Below are 19,798 nucleotides of genomic sequence, written 5' to 3' on the forward strand. Positions count from 1 at the left end.
TTATCTTGTAGAAGGGAGAGGTAAAGGAGGAAGGAAGAAAAATTTGGAACAAAAGGTGGTACTTAAAAGAATGTTGAAAACTATACATGTATTTGGAAAATTTATGATTTTATGATTCCCATGCCTGTAACAGTTTTTTTTCCTTGAAGATCTTATCTTTCTTCAAAGTTGTTTCTTCTCTGAAATTTTTGTTAACTCTTACCAGATAAACTATTCATTTTGAATTCCAATTTCTTATAGCTCATTGTCTGAATGTCTCCTTTTCTTTATTTCAACCTCCTAAGGTTATCTATGTACCTGTTTTTTCCTTAAAATTTTTTGCAGGACTGTGAAGATAGTAGGTATTTAATGTGTGTTTAAATTTAACAAATACTTGGTTCTTTCAAACTTTAAAATTCAGTCATTTTCTGTTCAATTCCCACTTCAGTAATAAATTGGAGTTAGACCTTGATAATAAGCAATTGTCCAAGGTGCTCTAAGACAAGACAGAATTCAAGAGAACTACATGGAAACAATAAATATCCAATGATCTTCCTTTTGATTTCCTTTGAATTTGGGGTGTGTGTGTGTGTGTGTGTGGTGGTTGGTGGTGGTATTTTCAGCAGCAATATTCTTGTGCTTGTCTAGTCTCATGCTCTGGGGAATAGCTTTATCAAGCATGATGTTTTGTATGGAAGTACACAGCTCCAGAATATCATACATAGGGGCATCTATTTCTTTTTCAGGAAAAATTACATCAGCTATAGTAAGCACTTGGCTAGATAGAAAAGCTTCCCTTAAGTAGACTCCTTTACCTGTTTATGGTGACCATCCTAAGTTCATACTTAGAGTTTCTTTAATGTAGGGATATCTCTCTCTTCTTCTCTCCCCCTCCCTCTCCCTTCCCCACATCTCTCTGTCTCCCTCCCTCCATCTCTTTCCCTCCATCTCTCTCTCTCTCTCCCTCTCCCTTCCATTCCCTGTCCCTCTCTCTCTCCCTTTCCCTTTCCCTCCCTCTCTCTCCTCTCACTCTCATCCTGACTCTCTGCCTACACATTATCACAGAAAAGTAAAAAAAAAAAAAAAAGAATGCCCTTGTGTGCTATAGAATCTCTTGTATAATATGTGGGTGAACAAGATATGCGTTCTTTCCCCCCTCTCAAAGAGGTCCTTTGTGTATTTGATATGACAAATAGACCAAAGCTTTTGTTAGGGAAGCAGCAGCGAGAATCAGCAAAATTACACTACATTAATGGTGTAGTATATACTTAGATTAGGTTTTGAGAAAAAACTGCATAGGATAGCCTATGCAGCTATATGGCATCTATAGAGAAGCACATATACCTGGGGGCTGCCATAAAATGGACATGTGGAGGAAACATTGGATATGTAAGGGGGAAGGAATAAAAAGGGATTTGGAACCTTAGTGAGACAAGGTGAGAAAGAAGATGGAGTATCTAGTCTCACCTGGACCTGGAGATGAGTACAACAAGAAAATATGTACACTGAAAAAAAAATCATGACTTGCTTTTTTCATTGGTATTATGATTCTTGTGAATTGTATATAGATCTAGAAGGAAGATTGGAGAAATCAAAGGGAGTATTACTTAATGACCTTCAGAAAAGGAAAGAACATTTTCCTCTGATTATCAGTGGATTAGAAAAAAATTCCTTCTGAATTTTTTTTTTACTATTTCATAAGAACTTTTGTTAATAAACATCCAATATTTTATTATTCTAAGAGCTTTCAGGGGAGCAGAGAATTTATAGAGAGGCAAAACAATTTCTGATGCTTCCAAGGAAAATCCTAGGCAATATGACTTTTACAGATTAGTCTTGAGAGAAGTCCTCAAGATAAACCTAGATGATCATGTTTAGACCCAGAGCTCAGATGATACATAGGTCATTTTAAGTATATATATATATATATATATATATACATATATGTTATATATATATGTGTGTGTGTGTGTGTGTGTATGTATATACATATATGTATATATATACATATTAAAAAATGTTTCTGACACATAGTGGAGGGAGAAAGAGAAAGAAAGGAAGAGGGAGAGAGTTGAAGAGGAAACACAGAGAGAGACACACACAGACAGACAGAGAGACATAAGAAAGAATGTAAAAGATTTCAGATTCTTATTTTCTGCTATATGACTAGTGCTCTAAAATTAAGTCCATAAACAAAGAGGAGAGAAAAGGGAGAGAAAAAAATTAAGAACAGCTGCTTAGATAAGAGAAAGGAAAGGATAAGGAAATGGATAAGTAGTGGGGAAAAAATTCCTAATATGATAAAGTATCTCTTAAGCTCTAACAATGTTTCAGGCACTGGGCTAAGAAGTGTAATAGATTAAAATATTTTGAAGTTGTCAGAAACAAAAAAAACACATTAAATTCTAGAATCATTCAAGAAACAAAGCCAAATTGAATATAAGACAACTAAAATAAAAGGATAAAAATTTCATATAAAAATTGAAGACGTGTCTGGCATCATTAGAGAGATCTAACATTTACAACAAGAAACTGATCATCAGTAAAATTAGTACAGGACAAATCCATAACAAAAATCTACTACATGGGAAAAGTAGTAGAAAATTTGAATAAAGTCAGGAATTAGTGGGAAATAAAATGATCATACTGGAAGTTACATTGGTAGAAAGGGCAGATTATTAATCTAAGTGAGGGGAAAAAAACTCATTTGGAAAAGGATTTGAAAGCTTTATAAGAAAAGATGAAACTAAAAGACTGAGCTTAGTGAGTTAATTCAAAAGTAGTCAAATATCTGAAAAAATTGAAGAAAAGAGCAATCGCCATTATTTTTTAGGGAAGTTCACAAGAAAAATTTTCCAGAAATTGAAAGCGAGACAGAGACACACACAGAGAGAGAGAGAGGGAAAGAGAGAGAGAGAGAGAAAGAGAGAGAGAGAGAGAAAGAGAGAGAGAGAGAGAGAGACAGAGAGAGAGAGAGAGAGAGAATATAGATGAATAGATTAGTCAAATTCAAATTCACTGAACAACATCAGAGAGAAAGATCAAATTTCACTCACCCAGATGCATTGTTGTCAAAACATTTCTAAGTCTTTCTATGAGAAAAAGAAAAACTCAAATGTCTGTCATGGAAATTACTTCAGGAATCAATCTCAAGGTAATTCCTAATCATGTCAGCCTGAGTGGGGACATTTGATATGCAAATTAGCAGTGAATTTCAAGGTGACACTGAGTCTTACAAAAAGGATTGTGCCTGGACCATTGCATCTCTCCTGGGTCATTAGTAACTATGACAACTTTAACCACATCATGTATTGCAATCCTACTACATAGGCAGTGGTAGAAGGTAAACAGTGCCATTGATAAGTTTATTCATATTTCTATAACTCAGTTTCTTCTTTTCTAAAGTGAGGGAGTTTGACTGTAGCATTTAATGTCTAGTCCAGTTCTAAATCTGTGATAATCCTATATCCTAAGTAAAGAAGATCTTGGTTTCTTGTGTCTCCTCTCTGCCTCTGAAAAACTCAATTTGTTGAAAAGAGAAAGATATCTATCTTTAGATATATAGAAATACATATATAGGGTACACACACATAAATACATGTATGCATATAAATATACATTATACACCCATGCATGTATAAATAGATAAATATGTAGTAGGTAAGTGGTGCAGTGGATAGAGTGCTGGGCTGGAGTTGGAGACTTTGTAAGTTCAAGTCTGGTCTCAGACACTTACTGACTATGTGACCCTGAACAAGCCATAACCCTTTATTTACTCATCTGTAAAATGTACTGGAGAAAGAAATGGCAAACTACTCTAATATCTTTGGCAAGTAAATTCCAAATGGGGTCATAAGGAGTCAGAATTGACTGAACAATTACTGAACATGTGCTTGTATCTTATTTTTGTATATTTATACATCCATATTTTAGACTTCTAGAAACTTCAGCCAGAACACAGTCTAGAACCAAGAAATAAATGACAAAAGATTCAGAGAAGATAAGAAAATAGATGACACAAAAATGACATACTTTATAATAGAAACATAAAATGACTTCAGGATTTTGTTATGAATTTAAAATTGTGTTTAAGATAGTTTTGATTTAGTAATATTAGTTACCCGGTTTCATCTTTTAGAATCCAGGCATTTCAGAGAATTTGTGCTAAGCATAATAACCTTTCTAATGCTAGGATTATTTTAAATTAGTTAATTTGATATTGAATGCTTTTAACATCAACAGAGTCAAATTTCTTTCAAGTACGGACAGTAATTTGTACTAAGCTTATAAAGTCTTAATAAGTTAGTTTCATTCAGGTCCTCAGGGATCTGCATTAATGAAACTCTAACCCTAATCTTTAGACTATGAGATCTACAAAGCGTGGATAAATAAAAATAAACATTTTCTTATACATCTTTGCCTAAAGTAAGAGACTTATCATCTTAGATATTAGTGATTATTTGGATCTAAAAAATTGTGATTTCATTTAAAACTTGAAAGAAATAATTCCATCAGCACTTTTCATGTGTACAAGACTTCTGATGATGTTAACAAATCAGAGTATAATCTGACAAATCTTGCACAGCTCTATCTACACTTCTGTGTAGATCTCTTTTGGTCAAAGGAAATGGAAGTAGCCTCATGACACTGGGCAATGATTAAGATTGTTGTCATAAGTCTGTGGCTTCTAGTCAGAATTTAACCATTTTCCCAAAACACAGACCTGAACAAAATAAATAATAATGCTGAAATATTTCAAGAAGTCTCAAGTTAGAGCATTTAGGATTTGATAGCTTTATAGTTAACTTTTTCACCTTTTGGCTATCTTGAAATATACTGTTTTTATCATCCTCCTAAGGGACTTTAAGAGTTTTTAAATATATTTCTTGAAGTTTAGTTAGATGATCCTATCATTCTATACTTTGAAATCTTTTAAGTCAGGCAGTTCCATAAATGTATAAGGCAGCAAATATTATTGTCCAAATTTATATTACCATTGCCAGTGAACATTATCTTTTGTGATTCCCTGTGTCTCTAAACTAAAATATTTTGGGAAAGATCTATAGTCATTTAAAGATCCAGATCACACACTAACACAAAGTCTTGTAAAACAAAAAATAAAAGCCAGACCTTATTCATATTAGCAAGGTCTAACAAGTAGCCCTTTTGTGTAGATATTGTCCCGGATATTATACTCATACCCAGTTTTATGTCTCAGTCCATGCCTACCTGATATCATTTTAAATGTTATAATTTTCGATTATAGAGACCCCTGTGCCTCATTCTTCAAGATTTTGAGAGTGATAAAATTGGTGGGAAGCAGCATAGAGTCTTTGAATGCCAACTACACGTTTAACTCATATAAAACAAAAAACAACTGTGCAGCCTTTTTGATGTATGAGCATGGTCTCAACCACTAGCTAGGACAAAACTATGTTTTTCAAATGCCTTAGGATTCAGTGTCTTGCAAGCCAGTGACAGAGTAAGTCAATCCATGTTTGTTTTCCCACCAGAAGACATTTTTCCAATATATGCTATTTTTGCCTTATGTAAGCTGTAAGTAAGCATGATTTGTAGTCAATAAATCAAGGTTTTATTTATACCTTTATTGTGAAAGATATTAATTTGTTGGTTTAAGTCAGACTTTCTGCTTTGAATCCAAGTGTCAGTGTCTGAAATTATGTGAGCTTCCCTTATAAAATGCAAGATGTGTGAAATTCAATCATACTTGTGGAAATTAAAAACATTTTCATCTGTACTTCAATGAAAGAAGATCATTTAACTTGAGAACTAATAGATAATTATTCTTGAAAAGTAAAGTGAAGTAAAAACCAATGGGTGACTCTGAATTTTTATGCCTTGAGCAAATATTTGTGTTTTTTATTTTTAACATGTACACATATGCTCCTGTTTGGTTCACTTAAAGTAATAGTCAAACATTCCATGCAATTCCAGGCATAGGAATGTCTTATATATCCCTAAGTACAGGATTGAGAATAGTGTAGATAAGAGAATCACCCTCCCAGCAAATGCATTTTGGGTCCCATACATTGTCCACTGACATTGAGTAAGGAGAATACATCTTTTTTTTTCCTTTATTGAAAATATTTTCTTTTCTTCTTTCCTGGCAGCCATGTAGAATATTGCCAGGTCTGGGAATCTTTTCTTTTAAAGTCAGTATGACAGGGTAATGATGGAGTAATAATAGAATAATGATGATAGAATGATGAAAGTCAGGAAAATGTAGGTTTGGATCCCATGACTAACACTAGTTCCTGCAACTGAGAACAAGTGACATCTAGATTTATTCATCTATGGAAACATTTTTTTGGAAAGAACCATTTTGGGGCCTTTTTTGTATCTCTAGCACTTAGCAAAATCCCCAACACATATTAGTTGATGAAGAAATATTTGTTATCTTGACTTGACTTATTGTAAGCTTCACATGGGATAAAGAATTTATCATTCACTACCTGTGTGACCTTGAGCAAATCAGCGAATTTCTCTAAGTTTATTCCCAATATGCAAAATGAATGGGCAGGACTGGATGACCTCTTATGTTCCTTCCAGATCTAAAACTATCATCCTACATAAAGCATTTTATCAGTACCTCTACAAATATTGACAATGGTTACTTATTTGTATTTTTGTTAACATATTGGCGCAACTACCCTGGAGAGTAGAAGAAATGGAGAAGAAGAAAATTGAACCAGTTTCTTATCAAGGGAAGAAGAAAGTAAAATACATTCATTTAGTACTGAGAGCCAATTTATATTTTCATTTTTACAGTGGAATAACCAAACCAGTCACTGAGACATATCTAAACCACTGTAGAACAAACAAGAGATGAAACATTAGTAGATTATCAATAGTTTTAGTTTTGTAAAACTGGTAAGTCCTACATCTATCTTAATGTTTAAAGCTCCTCATAGATAGAGGGAGAATTTAGAAAGTAGAAGGTGATGGGATTTGTGTTTGATCACCACAATTATTGCCTTATAAAAGACATGATAAAATGGAGAAATGATTTCCTACCTTGATAAATATTGCCCTGAAGTGAGATTGGTGACTCCCTCATCCATGCAGTTCATGGTACTGGGAATGAGTGCAAGTTCTGGCTGGACCATAGTGGCTGTGGCAATGGCCCTTGCTACCAGTTCCATTGCATCCTGCACATAATGTTCAAAGATAGACTGGGTGGTCTTGCCATGAGCAATGAGGCCCAGAGGCAGACCTTCTGTTCTTAGTTCCTCTACATTTTGGGAATCCCCAAGAACCCAGTGGAGCTCCAAAGGCATCCCTCCAAATTGGGTGGTGATTTCAAAAATTCTCCGTATGCTTTCCATGTCACAGCCAAACATCACCATGGTGGGTGTAGTGTCCTTAATGCTCTCAAGTTGGACTTGCAAGAAGCTCAGTAGATCTTGTCTTGAGGAGAGGTTGGCTGTGATATTGATAATGGATCCCAGGTGGAACTTGGCACTCTGCTGGGTGAGGAAGAGGAAATCCGTGATGTTCCAGTCTTCCTGGCATAGCAGCAAGCTGAAATTGTACCAGTTGTTCATGGTCAGGATTGAGACAGTGACATCAGCATCAGAACTTAATGAATTTTCTAAACTCAGCTGTAGGTGAAGGGGATTCTGTATTTAAAAATATGAAAAAGAAGAATTAGAAGCTTCAGTGGCTTCCTGCAGCCTACTGAGTCATGTCCAAACTCCCTAACTTGGCATTCAAAGTCCTTCATAATCTGATTCCATCCTCCTGCTCCAGCCTTATTGCCCACTAGCCAATGTGTATTATTAGCCATCTTCCAGATGCATCCCGCACTCACCTATTTCCATATTTCTCACCTCAGAAATCCTCCACATCATCTCTGCCTGTTGACAATCAATCATCACATATTTCAAAAGAACTTTCAAGGTATTTGGAATAAAAAGACAAAAATAAAATGGTCTTTGCCCTCAAAGGTATCTTGTTGCTTCTTCCAGGACCAGTTCAAATGCTATTACCTTCCTCATGAAGCTTTCCCTGATTCCCTCAGCCAGAAATGATCCCTTTCTTATCTGACCCCTTAACATTTTGTACTGCTTTATCTGTATCTCCTCCAATATTTAGAAGAGTACTGGAGGTAGCATGGTATAGGAGGAAGAGTTTGTCTTTACATATTAGATACCCACCCATTAAAAGATATTATATGTATATTTTCTGAGCAAAATTTATACTCCTTGAGGGCAGGGTTTCTTTCACTTTTGTCTTTGTATTTTCTAGTGCCTAGCTTAATGACTGACATGTAGTAGACACTAAATAGTGGCACAGCTAATGTTGATTAATTTGAACTGCTAGATTTGAAAGAGATCTGCCTTTGCCACAGTAGCTATATGACTATGGGTCAGTCTCTTGGTATTTCTCAGCCTCAGTTTCCTCCTCTGTAATATAGGGATAATAATAGCTGTAATACCTACCTCATTACGTAGTTGTGGGGATCAAATGAGGTATTATATGTAAAGTATTTTTAAAAATTTTAAGTGCTTTATAAATGTGAGTTAATATTATTGTATATAGTAGGTCTTTAAAAAATGCAGAATAAATGAATTATAAAAGAAAACTACAAGGGCAAAAACCTTAATGTTTTTTTTTAATTCTTTCTTCTTATCCCCTGCCAAGTTTAAATAGTCCTCATGAGTAGTATTAAATACAACAAAACTCATTCCTTTCTCATATCTTGTTAAGTAAATGGAAATTGTGCATGCACATAGTAAAAGATATAATTCTAACCACTGCTGCAGTTTCAAACAAAAAAAACCCTGTCACATCATGTTGTTTAATTTTAAAGCTCTGTGCTGGGTCATGCACCATGAACTAGGAATTCAGTGAAGAATCCAAAGCATTCCCTCTCCCCATAAGCAGCATTAGCCAAAGGTACCATCATAAAAAAGCTTATTTATAAGCAGCCCATTTGCAGTATGTAATTGGCAATTAAATTAAATTCTACTCTTTCCAAGGACAGATTTATGATCAGCCCATGATATAAATCTATAGGGTGGGATAAGAAAAGCAAGCAATTATAGACATTCCACATTGGGGGGTAATCTCTTCCTTCTTAGTGAATGGGGAATCTTTTGCACAAGAGAATTCAATGGGAGTAAACATCTTAAATGGATCAGTGGATTCCTGCTGTACAGATATCATAAAATCAACAAAATGCATGTAGACTCACTTTCTCAACAGGTCTCCCCTAGGGCCTCTGTGTTTGGTATAGTTTGTGGTATTTGCATGCTGAGCAGAATTAATATTAACTGAAAGGGGCTGAACCTAGCTTGGGGAGGTGTTTATATTTACTGAACTCCTGTCTCCCTTTTATAAGATTCCTTTCTATCTGTTTGTCTGTCTCTGTCTCTGTCTGTGTCTGTCTCTCTATTCTGCTGTCTCTTTCTAAATCTTCTCTGTGTGTGTCTCTCTGTCTCTATCTCTTTGTCTCTTTTTCTAAATCCTTTCTCTGTGTATGTGTGTCTGTCTTTGTCTCCCTCTTTCTCTCTCTTTCTCTTTGTCTCTATCTTTTCTCTTTCTGAATCCTTCCTCTGGTATGTGTCTGTCTCTGTCTATTTCTGTCTGTGTGTCTCTTTTTCTCTCTCTCTTCCTCTTTCTCTTTCTGGCTCTCTCTTTGTTTCTGAATCTGTTTCTTCTCTTTCTGAATATTTTCTTTATGTCTGTCTGTCTATCTCTCTCTCTCTCTCACACACACACATACATACACACACATACATCAGTAAGTTTTGGTACTCAGCTTGTCATTAAATCAGTTGTGGTGAGGAGAGACCCCAAGGACAGCCACATTGGGGACAGCTTAGGACATTCTAAGTTTATTATTTTGCCTAGGCCAAACATTTTACTTGTGTTACAGTAATTTCTCAGGAGGAAACCTGCCATCTTTGTACCCTTCTACCTTAACTCTTCTTACCAGCTAGTCTCATACATTAGAGCAAACATTCTATAAAAATGTGAATGTAACAAATTAAAAATTGTATCGATTGCTGAGATCTCACCATATCATAATTGTATCAAACCCAACAATTCCTTTTATTGAGACCATTTTCTGATCTTTTCCTACACATCTCCCCACATAACCCAACTCCTTGTCCAAAGACATGAAATCAAATTAGTATTGCCATAACTTCTGGGGTTCGTCTGTCAATCAATTGACAGATTATTCCACTCACTGTCTCTGATTTCTAAGATCAAAACATCCTTCTTTTAATCATCACTTTCATGTATGTATTTTCTTGCCCAATGAGAATATAAGTTTCATGAAGATAGGAAAGTTCCAATTTTGTTTCCCTGGAACTTAGTATAAGTGCTGGATAAATGCTTTTAAATTTATTTGTTTATTCCTTTCATGTCTCCTGAATTTCAGTGTTCAATTTCATTAAATGGCTTTCTAAGTTCATATAGGTAGGTAGGATGTGCAGAGATGTCTTCTGATAGTTATTACCATTTTTATCGTACCATTGCTGCCTTTATTAATGGCCAGTATTCAGTTCTAGATTTCTTTGCAATGGAAGCTACCTCAGGAGGCTTCCCTTTCTAGTTTAAAATTCTCATTTATGGCCTTCTCCTACATCTCGAAATTATAGATGCTCAGCTTTGGAAAGGACTTTGGAGGTAATCTAGATAAGAATTGTCAAATTTGCTACCCTCCAGGTAGCCTGCAAAACTCCCAAGTATGGACCAAACCAGATTAGAATACATTAAGGAAATATTTAACAAAAATACATAAAATTGCAGTACAATATAGGTGAAGTTAATTTGTTGTTGGCTTTTAAAGTCAATATACACTCAGAAGGATCCATTTTTATTTGAGTTTGACACCATTGAATCTAATTCAATTCTTACCACATATAGGAGGAATCCCTTCTATAATATATTCAATGAGTCTTCTTCCAACTTTTGTTTAAATAGACCAGTTTCTTTGTATAGATTTCATACCTTCCTCCAGAGATATCTAGAACTCCAAAACACAATTGTAGACTTATTGTATATGGGAGTCTCCTTGTCTATAAGCTGATTTCTCCTGGTTACTGGTTCTAAAACCTAGGGCAGTTAGACTTCTTATAGGTAATCCTTGGGTGAAGATTTGTTCTGTTGGGTCTTCCTCCTAAACAAAAATGGTGGCAGGTGCTCTTTGTCTTTTTTCTCCAAAAAGTTTTGGCAGGGAAGTAGCCTTTCCTATCATCTCTCTCCCTACAAAGCTGTTTCTAAATGTAAACAACACATTTACTCAGTGGTTCACAGCAGGGCCAGGGCAATAGTGATTTACCTCCCTGGGAAAAGTATCAATCATGTACATTTTCATGAGTCCAAGCTCTGCAACTTATTCTTATGTATCTTTGTAGGAATCATCATATCTCCTGGAGCCCCAGTCTCCTCATCTGTAAAATGAGCTACTTGGAATAAATGATCTCTTTTTCTGCACAAAATTCTATGATTAATGTGTGTGCCCTTCAGGGATATAGAGAACAGTGCTCAGGAACATAGGGAAGTGTTCCTTATTAATTTTTCACTTTTTTTTTACTCTAAAAAGCCCCTTTAAATTTCCTTTAAGACAATACTCATGTTTCCCACTCTTGGATTCTTGTTTACATTATTCAGTTGTTCAGTAATCACTTTTCTTATATATACTTAACAGCAAACTTCAACTTTACATTGTATCTTTCTCTTTGTAAGGTAGAGCACAGATGTTATCTAACTGCTTGCTACAAGATAATTCAAAAAGCTTTGTCCTAGGGATACATTTTTATAAGAGTAAACTATATCAGGAGTTTGTCAAATTTGATGGTGAGTACATTTTAATGGAGCCAAAAGGGGGCTACTGTAATTGCCCAATCTTCAATTTATTGCTCTGAACTCCCTGAATAGTTCTGCTGGAGGGACTGTTTTGTGGACTGGGAAGAGTAAGGTTGTTAATGAAATTGTTTAATCCAGAAAGTTTAAAGTAAGTCAAAGGAGGAGACTAGGAAGGAGGCACAATCTTAAGATGCTGACTCTCACAGTCTTTGTAAAATAAGAAAGGCCAATAAAGATTAAAAGGCTAAGAGTTAGTGAAGGTAGCTGCATGCATAATTTTCTCTCTGGAGTACACTGGGGTTATTTCCAATTAATGGTTATGAATCCAAATGGGCTAATTAGGGAGGAGATTCAGTCTTAACGGAGGTTCACAGCATTTATACCCAGGCTTGATCATCTTAGTGACCCAATATGAGCTTCTGACATCCTTCTCCAGTTTCTACACTGGTAAAAGTGGTAGGATCAGTGGTGGGCTGGGGTGGGTGGTGAGCCTGGGGGTGAACATAGGTTTCAACATTTAAATGAAGAAAATCTTTGAGCTTACTATTGGAAGTAATTGGGGAATGAGAGAAAAGGAAGGGGAAGGAATTAGAGGGAGAAACATGTCTGTAGTATGAAGTGGCTTCTCCCCACAATTCTATTGGATCAGGCTTAGTAGAAAGATAGCTAGGTGGTACAGTAGATAGAATACTTGGATGTAAAGATAGGAAGATCTGAATTCAAATCAGTCTTAGACATTTACTGTCTCTGTGCCAGTGGTTTCTTAACCTCTGTTTGCCTCAGTTTTCTTATCTGTAAAATGAGGATAATAATAGCATCTACCTTCTAGGGGGATTGGGAAGATCAAATGAGGCAATAATTGCAAAGCATTTAGTACAATGCCTGACACATAGTAAATGAAATATAAATGTTAATTGTTTGTTGTTGTTAAGTAAAAAAAAAAAAACCTAAGAAAGACCTGGGATTTCAATGGAAGTACTGCCTTTTGTCAGAGATTGTTTCTCTTAACATTCTTATATCATATGCTCATGTGCATGTATATATACAGAATATTATAGTACTTCAATGCTAAGCACTTTATTTGAAAAACAAATAAATGCGACAACTTTTAAATTGACTTTCCCTCTTTTTAATTTTATTTTTCATTTATAGAATAAAGCAAGAATGTCCATAACACAATACAACAAAAAAGACAATTGCACACAAAACTGAAATCTGTTATGCACACAACATGCTATTCTTTTCAAATATACAACAAAATTATCATGTAAAATTGTCTTTTTCCCCTTACCAATAGATACACACACATATATATACACACATACATTTTTGTATACATAAAATATATGTATATTTATATTGTGTGTAAGCAAAATCATTATATATATATATGTATACTTCTATTTATCAGTTCTTTCTCTGTATACACATAGTTTCTTTCTTCCTATGTCCTTTATAGTTTATATTTGGGAATTTGACTTCACTTCTCAGAACATTTTCCCCTCCTCCTCACTCTCAGAAAACTGCTTTTATAGCAAAGAATAAAAATAAAATAAACCAATCAATCTATCAAGCAAGTTCAACATTTTTTGCAATATTCCACACCTTACACTATCTACTTTAAAAGAGACAACAGGTTACTTCTTCTTTTACTTTGTTTTACCTGAGAGACACAAAATGTCTAAAATAGACCTCATTATGTTTTCCTCAATCTTCTTTCCTTTTGAACTTTTCTATTATTGCCGAGAGTTCCACCATTCTTCTAGTCACTCAGGTTTCAAACCCCTATATTATCCTCAATTCCTCTCACTCACCTCAGATATTTGACCATGTTTGTCTCCTCCAAATTCTTCATCTATGTCTCATTTTGTTCATTCATATCACCAATCCCCTTATTACTCTCAATTATTATAATAGCCCCTTCATTGGCGAACCTGTCTCAAATCTCCCTACAGAAGAATGATCTATTCTTCATATAGCATAGATCTGACCATATTACTCCTCCATTGCGCCAACTCCAGCCATGTCCATTTTCTCTAGGATCAACTATATTCTTGCATTCCATAACCTGTACTCTTCCTATTTTCCAGTCTCTTAAGCTGTTACTCCTCTTCATACATATCCTGACATAATTAATTACTTGCTGTTCCTCATTTGGTTCTCTGCCTTTATATTGGCTATCCCCCATGGAATGCTCTCCTATCTCGAGCTCCTTAGAATGCCTGGTTTTCTTCATGACTTCATTCCAAGCATCACCTTCTATAGGGTGTTTTTCCTAGTTTTCCCAGCTGCTAGCAACTTACCCTCTAAGTTCACCTTCTATTCACTCTGTAAATAACTTATATGCACACATATTTATGCTGTTCACTCTATTAGAAAGTAAGCTCCCTGAGGACAGGGACTGTCTTTGTATCTCTAGTGTTTAGCCCAGTGCCTGATACATAGTGAACCCTCAAAATAACTTGCTGATTAAATAATTACAAAAGAAGGCAAATAAGACTGTAACATAGTGGAAAGAACATGAGGTCCAGAGTGGTAATATGGATTTGAGTCCTTACTCTGCTATTATGTAATTTGTTTCTTTCCTTTAGGTCTCAGTTTTCTCCTCTGTAAAATGATGAGATAAACCAGATGATTCTTAAATTGTGTTCATTCTCTAAATTCTAAGATCCTACACCATAATAGAAATATTAAGGGATGATATGAATGGAGGTGATGGTGGGAAATGATGTAGAAATAATGGCTAAGAAATAAAAGTAGAAAAAAAAATTGAGCTAACCAGATGTGTGGCTGTAACCTAAGGCATATAGGTGTTAACGATGGATAGAGTGTTGAGTCTGGAGTTAGGAAAATCTGACTTCACATTCGGCCTCAGACACTCACTATATTGTGTGACTCTGGTTCACACAGACCATTTGACTTTGACTTGCTTTAGTTTCCTCATCTCTAAAATGAGGATACTAATAGCATCTTTCTTGCAGGATTGTTATGAAGATAAAATGAGATATTATTTGTATGAAAAACTTAGAATACTATATAGTAGTTACTATATAAATATAATAATATTATTAATATTATCTGTAAACAGATTTTAGACAACTATAATCTCAATGACATTTCCTTATAATATTCAGTTTGAGAAATATGCATTTCTTGCCACAGACATGCTCCCATTTCTAGCTCAGGTCTACTTCAAGTATCTTCTCTCTTTTGCTCTGTGTGTGTGTGTGTGTGTGTGTGTGTGTGTATAAGAAGCAATTACTAGAAAGGTGATAGATAGGAGAAACCTTTGAATCCTTTCTCTGACACTTGCTAGTATTATGGACATGAAGGGGTCACTTAACCACTCTAAGTCTTAATTTCCTCTTCTATAAAATGGATTTAATAATACCAGCACCATCCACTTCACAGATTCAAATAAAATCCTATATCTTGCATATCTTTTCTAGTCACATGATGAATAAGTCAGGGGAATAGAACTATGTAAGAAATTATGCTCTTAAGGAATTTCAGTTGTCTCCACAATTTGGGACACTTGGAATCCAAAAAAAGGTTAAAATCCACATAATACACAGACACAGACATATACATAATCCAAGAACTGACATCTACACTGAGCTCATTCAGTATCTGTTCCCCATGCTCAACACTACTGAATGGTGGACTTCACTAGCCAACCCATAGGATCCTAAAACAACTCCACTTCTGGATCTCTCCTTTCTCTATCCAGTACAATGGAGAGCTCAGCTCCCAGCTGAGAAAGTCTGCTTGGGCCAAGATAGCCAGTGCAGAGCTCCAGACTTCAAAAATGAAGCCACACAGCCAGCACTGCTGCATGCAGAATTCTGGGAGGCAAAAGATCTCTGTAGGAGAGCCAGGAACAGAGGGAAAGGGCAGAATCCATATTTCCTCCAACAGCTTCAGACCCAAAGTACAAAAACCAACATAGCACCAGCATGGCAGCAGGTAATGTGCCAGAGGATAGAGGGAGCAAAATAAGATATTGTGGCAGGACAAGGTAGGTAAGGATGGATATTTAACATCCAGTGCCTAAGGGATAGCAGTCAGCATCCAACAGGGGCCTATTCTGGTCAGCTAAATGTGAGTCTAGATTGAAACACTCAGTTTGGGAGGAGGCTAAGCTATGTTGTGATCTGGCTCCCAGGGAAATCACTGTTGGAGGAAAGAAAGTGAGAGTCAAAAAACAGATTGAAATGACCAAAGATGTGAAGAAGATAACTCAAAGATTTTGAACATATATAGATAAATTAACAGAGAAAACACTAATTGCAGAAAGAAGCATGGTTTTCAGGTGTGAGTTCAGGCATCTATGAATACATATTTCAAAACAAAGGAAAATGACCCAAATGACACAGCATAGAATTTGAGAAGATCATGTAAGCACCATACACTGTTCCTCAGTGGTTTAAAAGAGAAATGAGAATCCTGAGGATAGAATTTACATCCTACATAGTCTCAACAAAGAAAAGAGAGATTAGGAATGCAAATAGACATAAAGGAAGAACAAACTAGAAGAAAAGAAGCAAAACCCCAATGATATTAAAAGAAAATTTATTTACTCTCCAAGCAGGAAATGCAAGTTAGTTATTGTGTAAAATGGGGGTAAGATTGGATGATTTAAAAACAAAAACATTTCTTTGGATGGAAAGTTTGATTTTACTTGTGTCCAGTTCAAATTCCATTTGTACAGGAGTCCAAAGGAAAAATTAAGACTCAAACTAAGATTGTTTGTTAAGAATTTATTGGGACAGCTAGGTGGCGCAGTGGATAGAGCCCCAGTCTGGAGAACCTGAGTTCAAATCTGACCCCAGACACTTAACATTTCCTAGCTATGTGATCTTGAACAAGTCACACATGTAGCATTTCAAGAACAATGTAAGACAACATATAAAGTAAGGGCCAGAATTTTGCCCTTTAGGTAATGAGAGTACAAAATAAGATCATGAGCAGGATATGATATAATAAAAATATTTCAGCTAAATAAATCTGATATTGGTTAGATAAATTATATTTCAGTTAGATAAATAGAATGGATTTGAATGGGGAAAGTTTATTGATAGAGAACCTTGCTAGGAAATGATTGCATAATTCAGATAGGAGATGAACAAGGATAAAAGCAGTGGGCAAAGGAAGAAAAAGGATTGATGAGAGATGTTTCAAAGTTAAAAACAAAAGAATTGGCTGAATAGATGTGAGAGCAGCTAGATGACAGTTGCCAGAGTGTTTGACTTGATATTGAGAAGACCTGAATTCAAATTCTTCCTCAGAAACTAGGCTGGGTGACTGGGCAAATCACTTAAAGTCTTTGAACTTTATCCTTCTCATCTGTAAAATGAGGGCATTACAGATTCCTGTATAAGGTTTCTTTGAGCTCTAAGTCTATGTTCATTTGAGAATAAGAGTCAAAGCTTGCAAGATTTTGGAAATAGGAAAAACTTGCATCTTCCCTTCCTTTCCTTTCCCTTCCCTTCTCTTTCCTTTCCCTTTCCCTTTCTCTTTCCCTTTCTCTTTTCCTTTCCTTTTTCCTTCCCTTCCTTTCCCTTCCCTTCCCTTCCCCTTTCCCTTTCCTTTTCCCTTTCCCTTTTTCTTTCCCTTCCCTTCCTTTTCCTTCCTTTCCCTTCCCTTCTTTTCCCTTCCATCCCTTCCCTTCCTTTCCCTTCCCTTCCTTTCCCTTTCCTTCCTTTCCCTTCCCTTCCTTTCCTTCCTTTCCCTTTCTCTTTCCCTTTCTCTTTTCCTTTCCTTTTCCTTCCCTTCCTTTCCCTTCCCTTCCTTTCCTTTCCCTTTCCTTCCTTTCCCTTTCCCTTTCCTTTCCCTTTCCTTTTTCTTTCCCTTCCCTTCCTTTCCTTTCCCTTTCCCTTTCCTTTCCCTTTCCCTTTCCTTCCTTTCCTTCCTTTCCCTTTCCTTCCTTTCCCTTCCCTTCCTTTCCCTTCCCTTCCGTTCCCTTTTCTTCCGTTCCCTCTTTTCTCTTCTCTTCTCTCTCTTCTCTCTCTTCTCTTCTCTTCTCTTCTCTTCTCTTCTCTCTCTTCTCTTCTCTTCTCTTCTCTTCTCTTCTCTTCTCTCTTCTTCTCTCTCTTCCCCCCTCCCCTTTCCCCCTCCTCTCCCAACCCGGCTCCTTCTCTTTAAATACACACTTGCACCAAGAAATTCATAAATTCCAATCCTTAGATGTCTGGACAGAAGTTGTAGAGAGAATGAGGGGAGAGGATGTGTCCTTTTGATGGTTTCAATTTTTCTCTCTCACATCTTAGTGATTATATACTGTTTCAAAACATTTTCCCTTTTCTTTTCATCTTTTCACCTTCTCATCATTTCTTTTCTTTTTTCTTCTCATTCCTCTTCTTCCTTCTTCCAGAATTCAAAAGTAATGGACTATCCATTAGTTAATGGGAAGGAATTATACCAGTCTCCTCCACTTTAAGCTCTTATATCCTGATAAATAGTGAGATTAGAACTCTTCATCTGCTTCAAAAGAATTCACATTCAAATATTTATAGCAGAAATTCAAGGCTAACTTTGCCCAAGCCTGTCACATAGGGCCAGGAAAATTCTTTCTCTGAGAAGACTCACTAAATCAGCACTATTGAGTCAATAAAAGGCTCCAATGGAGAGAGAGATGAGGAGCCTTTATGTCCTCCTCCTGCTGAATAGGGTAGTGAAATTAGGCTAATTAGATTGGATGAGCACTTAGATAGCACTAGATAAATAGATAAACAAATAAATTTGGTCCCAGAGAGCTACCCAGGGGTGAGATGTGGTCCCTGCTAATGAATAAAGATGTGCCCACTGCAATCACACTCAATCCTTAAACACAGCTCTATTGGGAAATTCCAGATGTTTAAGTCAATTCCTTTGCTGACTTTAAGGGCAAGTTATTATTAAGCTATTTTGAGTTTTTGTCATGTAATAGAGAAGCATTTGGGGTGGCTGGGAATTATTCTTCAGTTTTCTTAAATCTTCATATATAAGAAATGAACAAAAACCCTTTCCTAATTAAAGCTCCATGGAACACTTGCAAGTCTTTTTTTTATTTTATTTTATTTTATTTTATTTTTGCCAAGTGAGTTTATTGTAGCAGTCTATTTTAGCTGTAGACACCAGGAGTTCATTTTTGGCATAATAGCTTATACTCATGTTGACTTTTTATAAGGTTTGCTGACAAGAATAGAAACTATTGGAAGATTCATGTGACTATGGAAATAATTAACCCAAATAACATACGGTGGGACTTTTTTTAGGTTATATTGAAAAATGCTACATTTACTGAGAGGAAACAGCATTGGCATTAATATATTTGTAATTTCATGAATAAATATGACAAGTTTTCAATTATATAACACCTTCTTTATTTTTAGGGTTAAAATCCAACATATTTTGTATGTAGGACAAATAGTAAACCTAACAGCACATTTGTCAGAGATGAGGCATGAAGGGACACTGTCTTTAGCAAAACCAATAGATGTGAGTAAACTGTTATTTTTTTGATTGCATTGTTATTGAAGAATTGGCCTTTTGATGTTGTTTAACATTCATTTAGAGCTTACAGCGCTCAGAGCACAGTGCTCAGTTCTGGGAGAAATAAAACATTTAGATAAGCCCTCATCGTCTTTGTTCCATCTCATCACACCCTAACCTTTCCTTATATATCTTCTCTCTGAACACATTTGAGTTGACTAGTCCATCCTTTTACAAGCTATCATCATCTTTCACTTGTACTACTACTGTAATAGCTTTCTAATTGATCTCCCTAACTCAATGTCCTAATCCATCCTTTTAATCTGCCAAATTAATATTCTTTAAACATAGACCTGACAATGCCATAGTACATCGCACTAAAAGTCTTCAGGGATTTCTTACTACATCTAGAAAAAAATACAATTTCTTTAGTGAGAGAAAATAGAAGTAATAATGCGAGATTCAGTTCAAGGAAACAAGGAAGTCAATTCCCTCAACAGTGAGA

General features: G+C 35.7%; 1 protein-coding gene across 1 annotated transcript in view; it reads right to left on the reverse strand.

The window, feature by feature from the left end:
* GRIN3A (glutamate ionotropic receptor NMDA type subunit 3A) overlaps nt 1–19,798 on the reverse strand; it is a 210,801-nt gene that overhangs the window by 143,063 nt on the left and 47,940 nt on the right. The window contains exon 2 of the mRNA XM_051986557.1: nt 7,015–7,619. Within this exon, the coding sequence (XP_051842517.1) occupies nt 7,015–7,619 (605 nt within the window). The remainder of the gene's footprint in view (nt 1–7,014; nt 7,620–19,798) is intronic.

The sequence above is a fragment of the Antechinus flavipes genome, chromosome 1, assembly GCF_016432865.1.
Source record: "Antechinus flavipes isolate AdamAnt ecotype Samford, QLD, Australia chromosome 1, AdamAnt_v2, whole genome shotgun sequence".
Taxonomy (NCBI): Eukaryota; Metazoa; Chordata; class Mammalia; order Dasyuromorphia; family Dasyuridae; genus Antechinus; species Antechinus flavipes.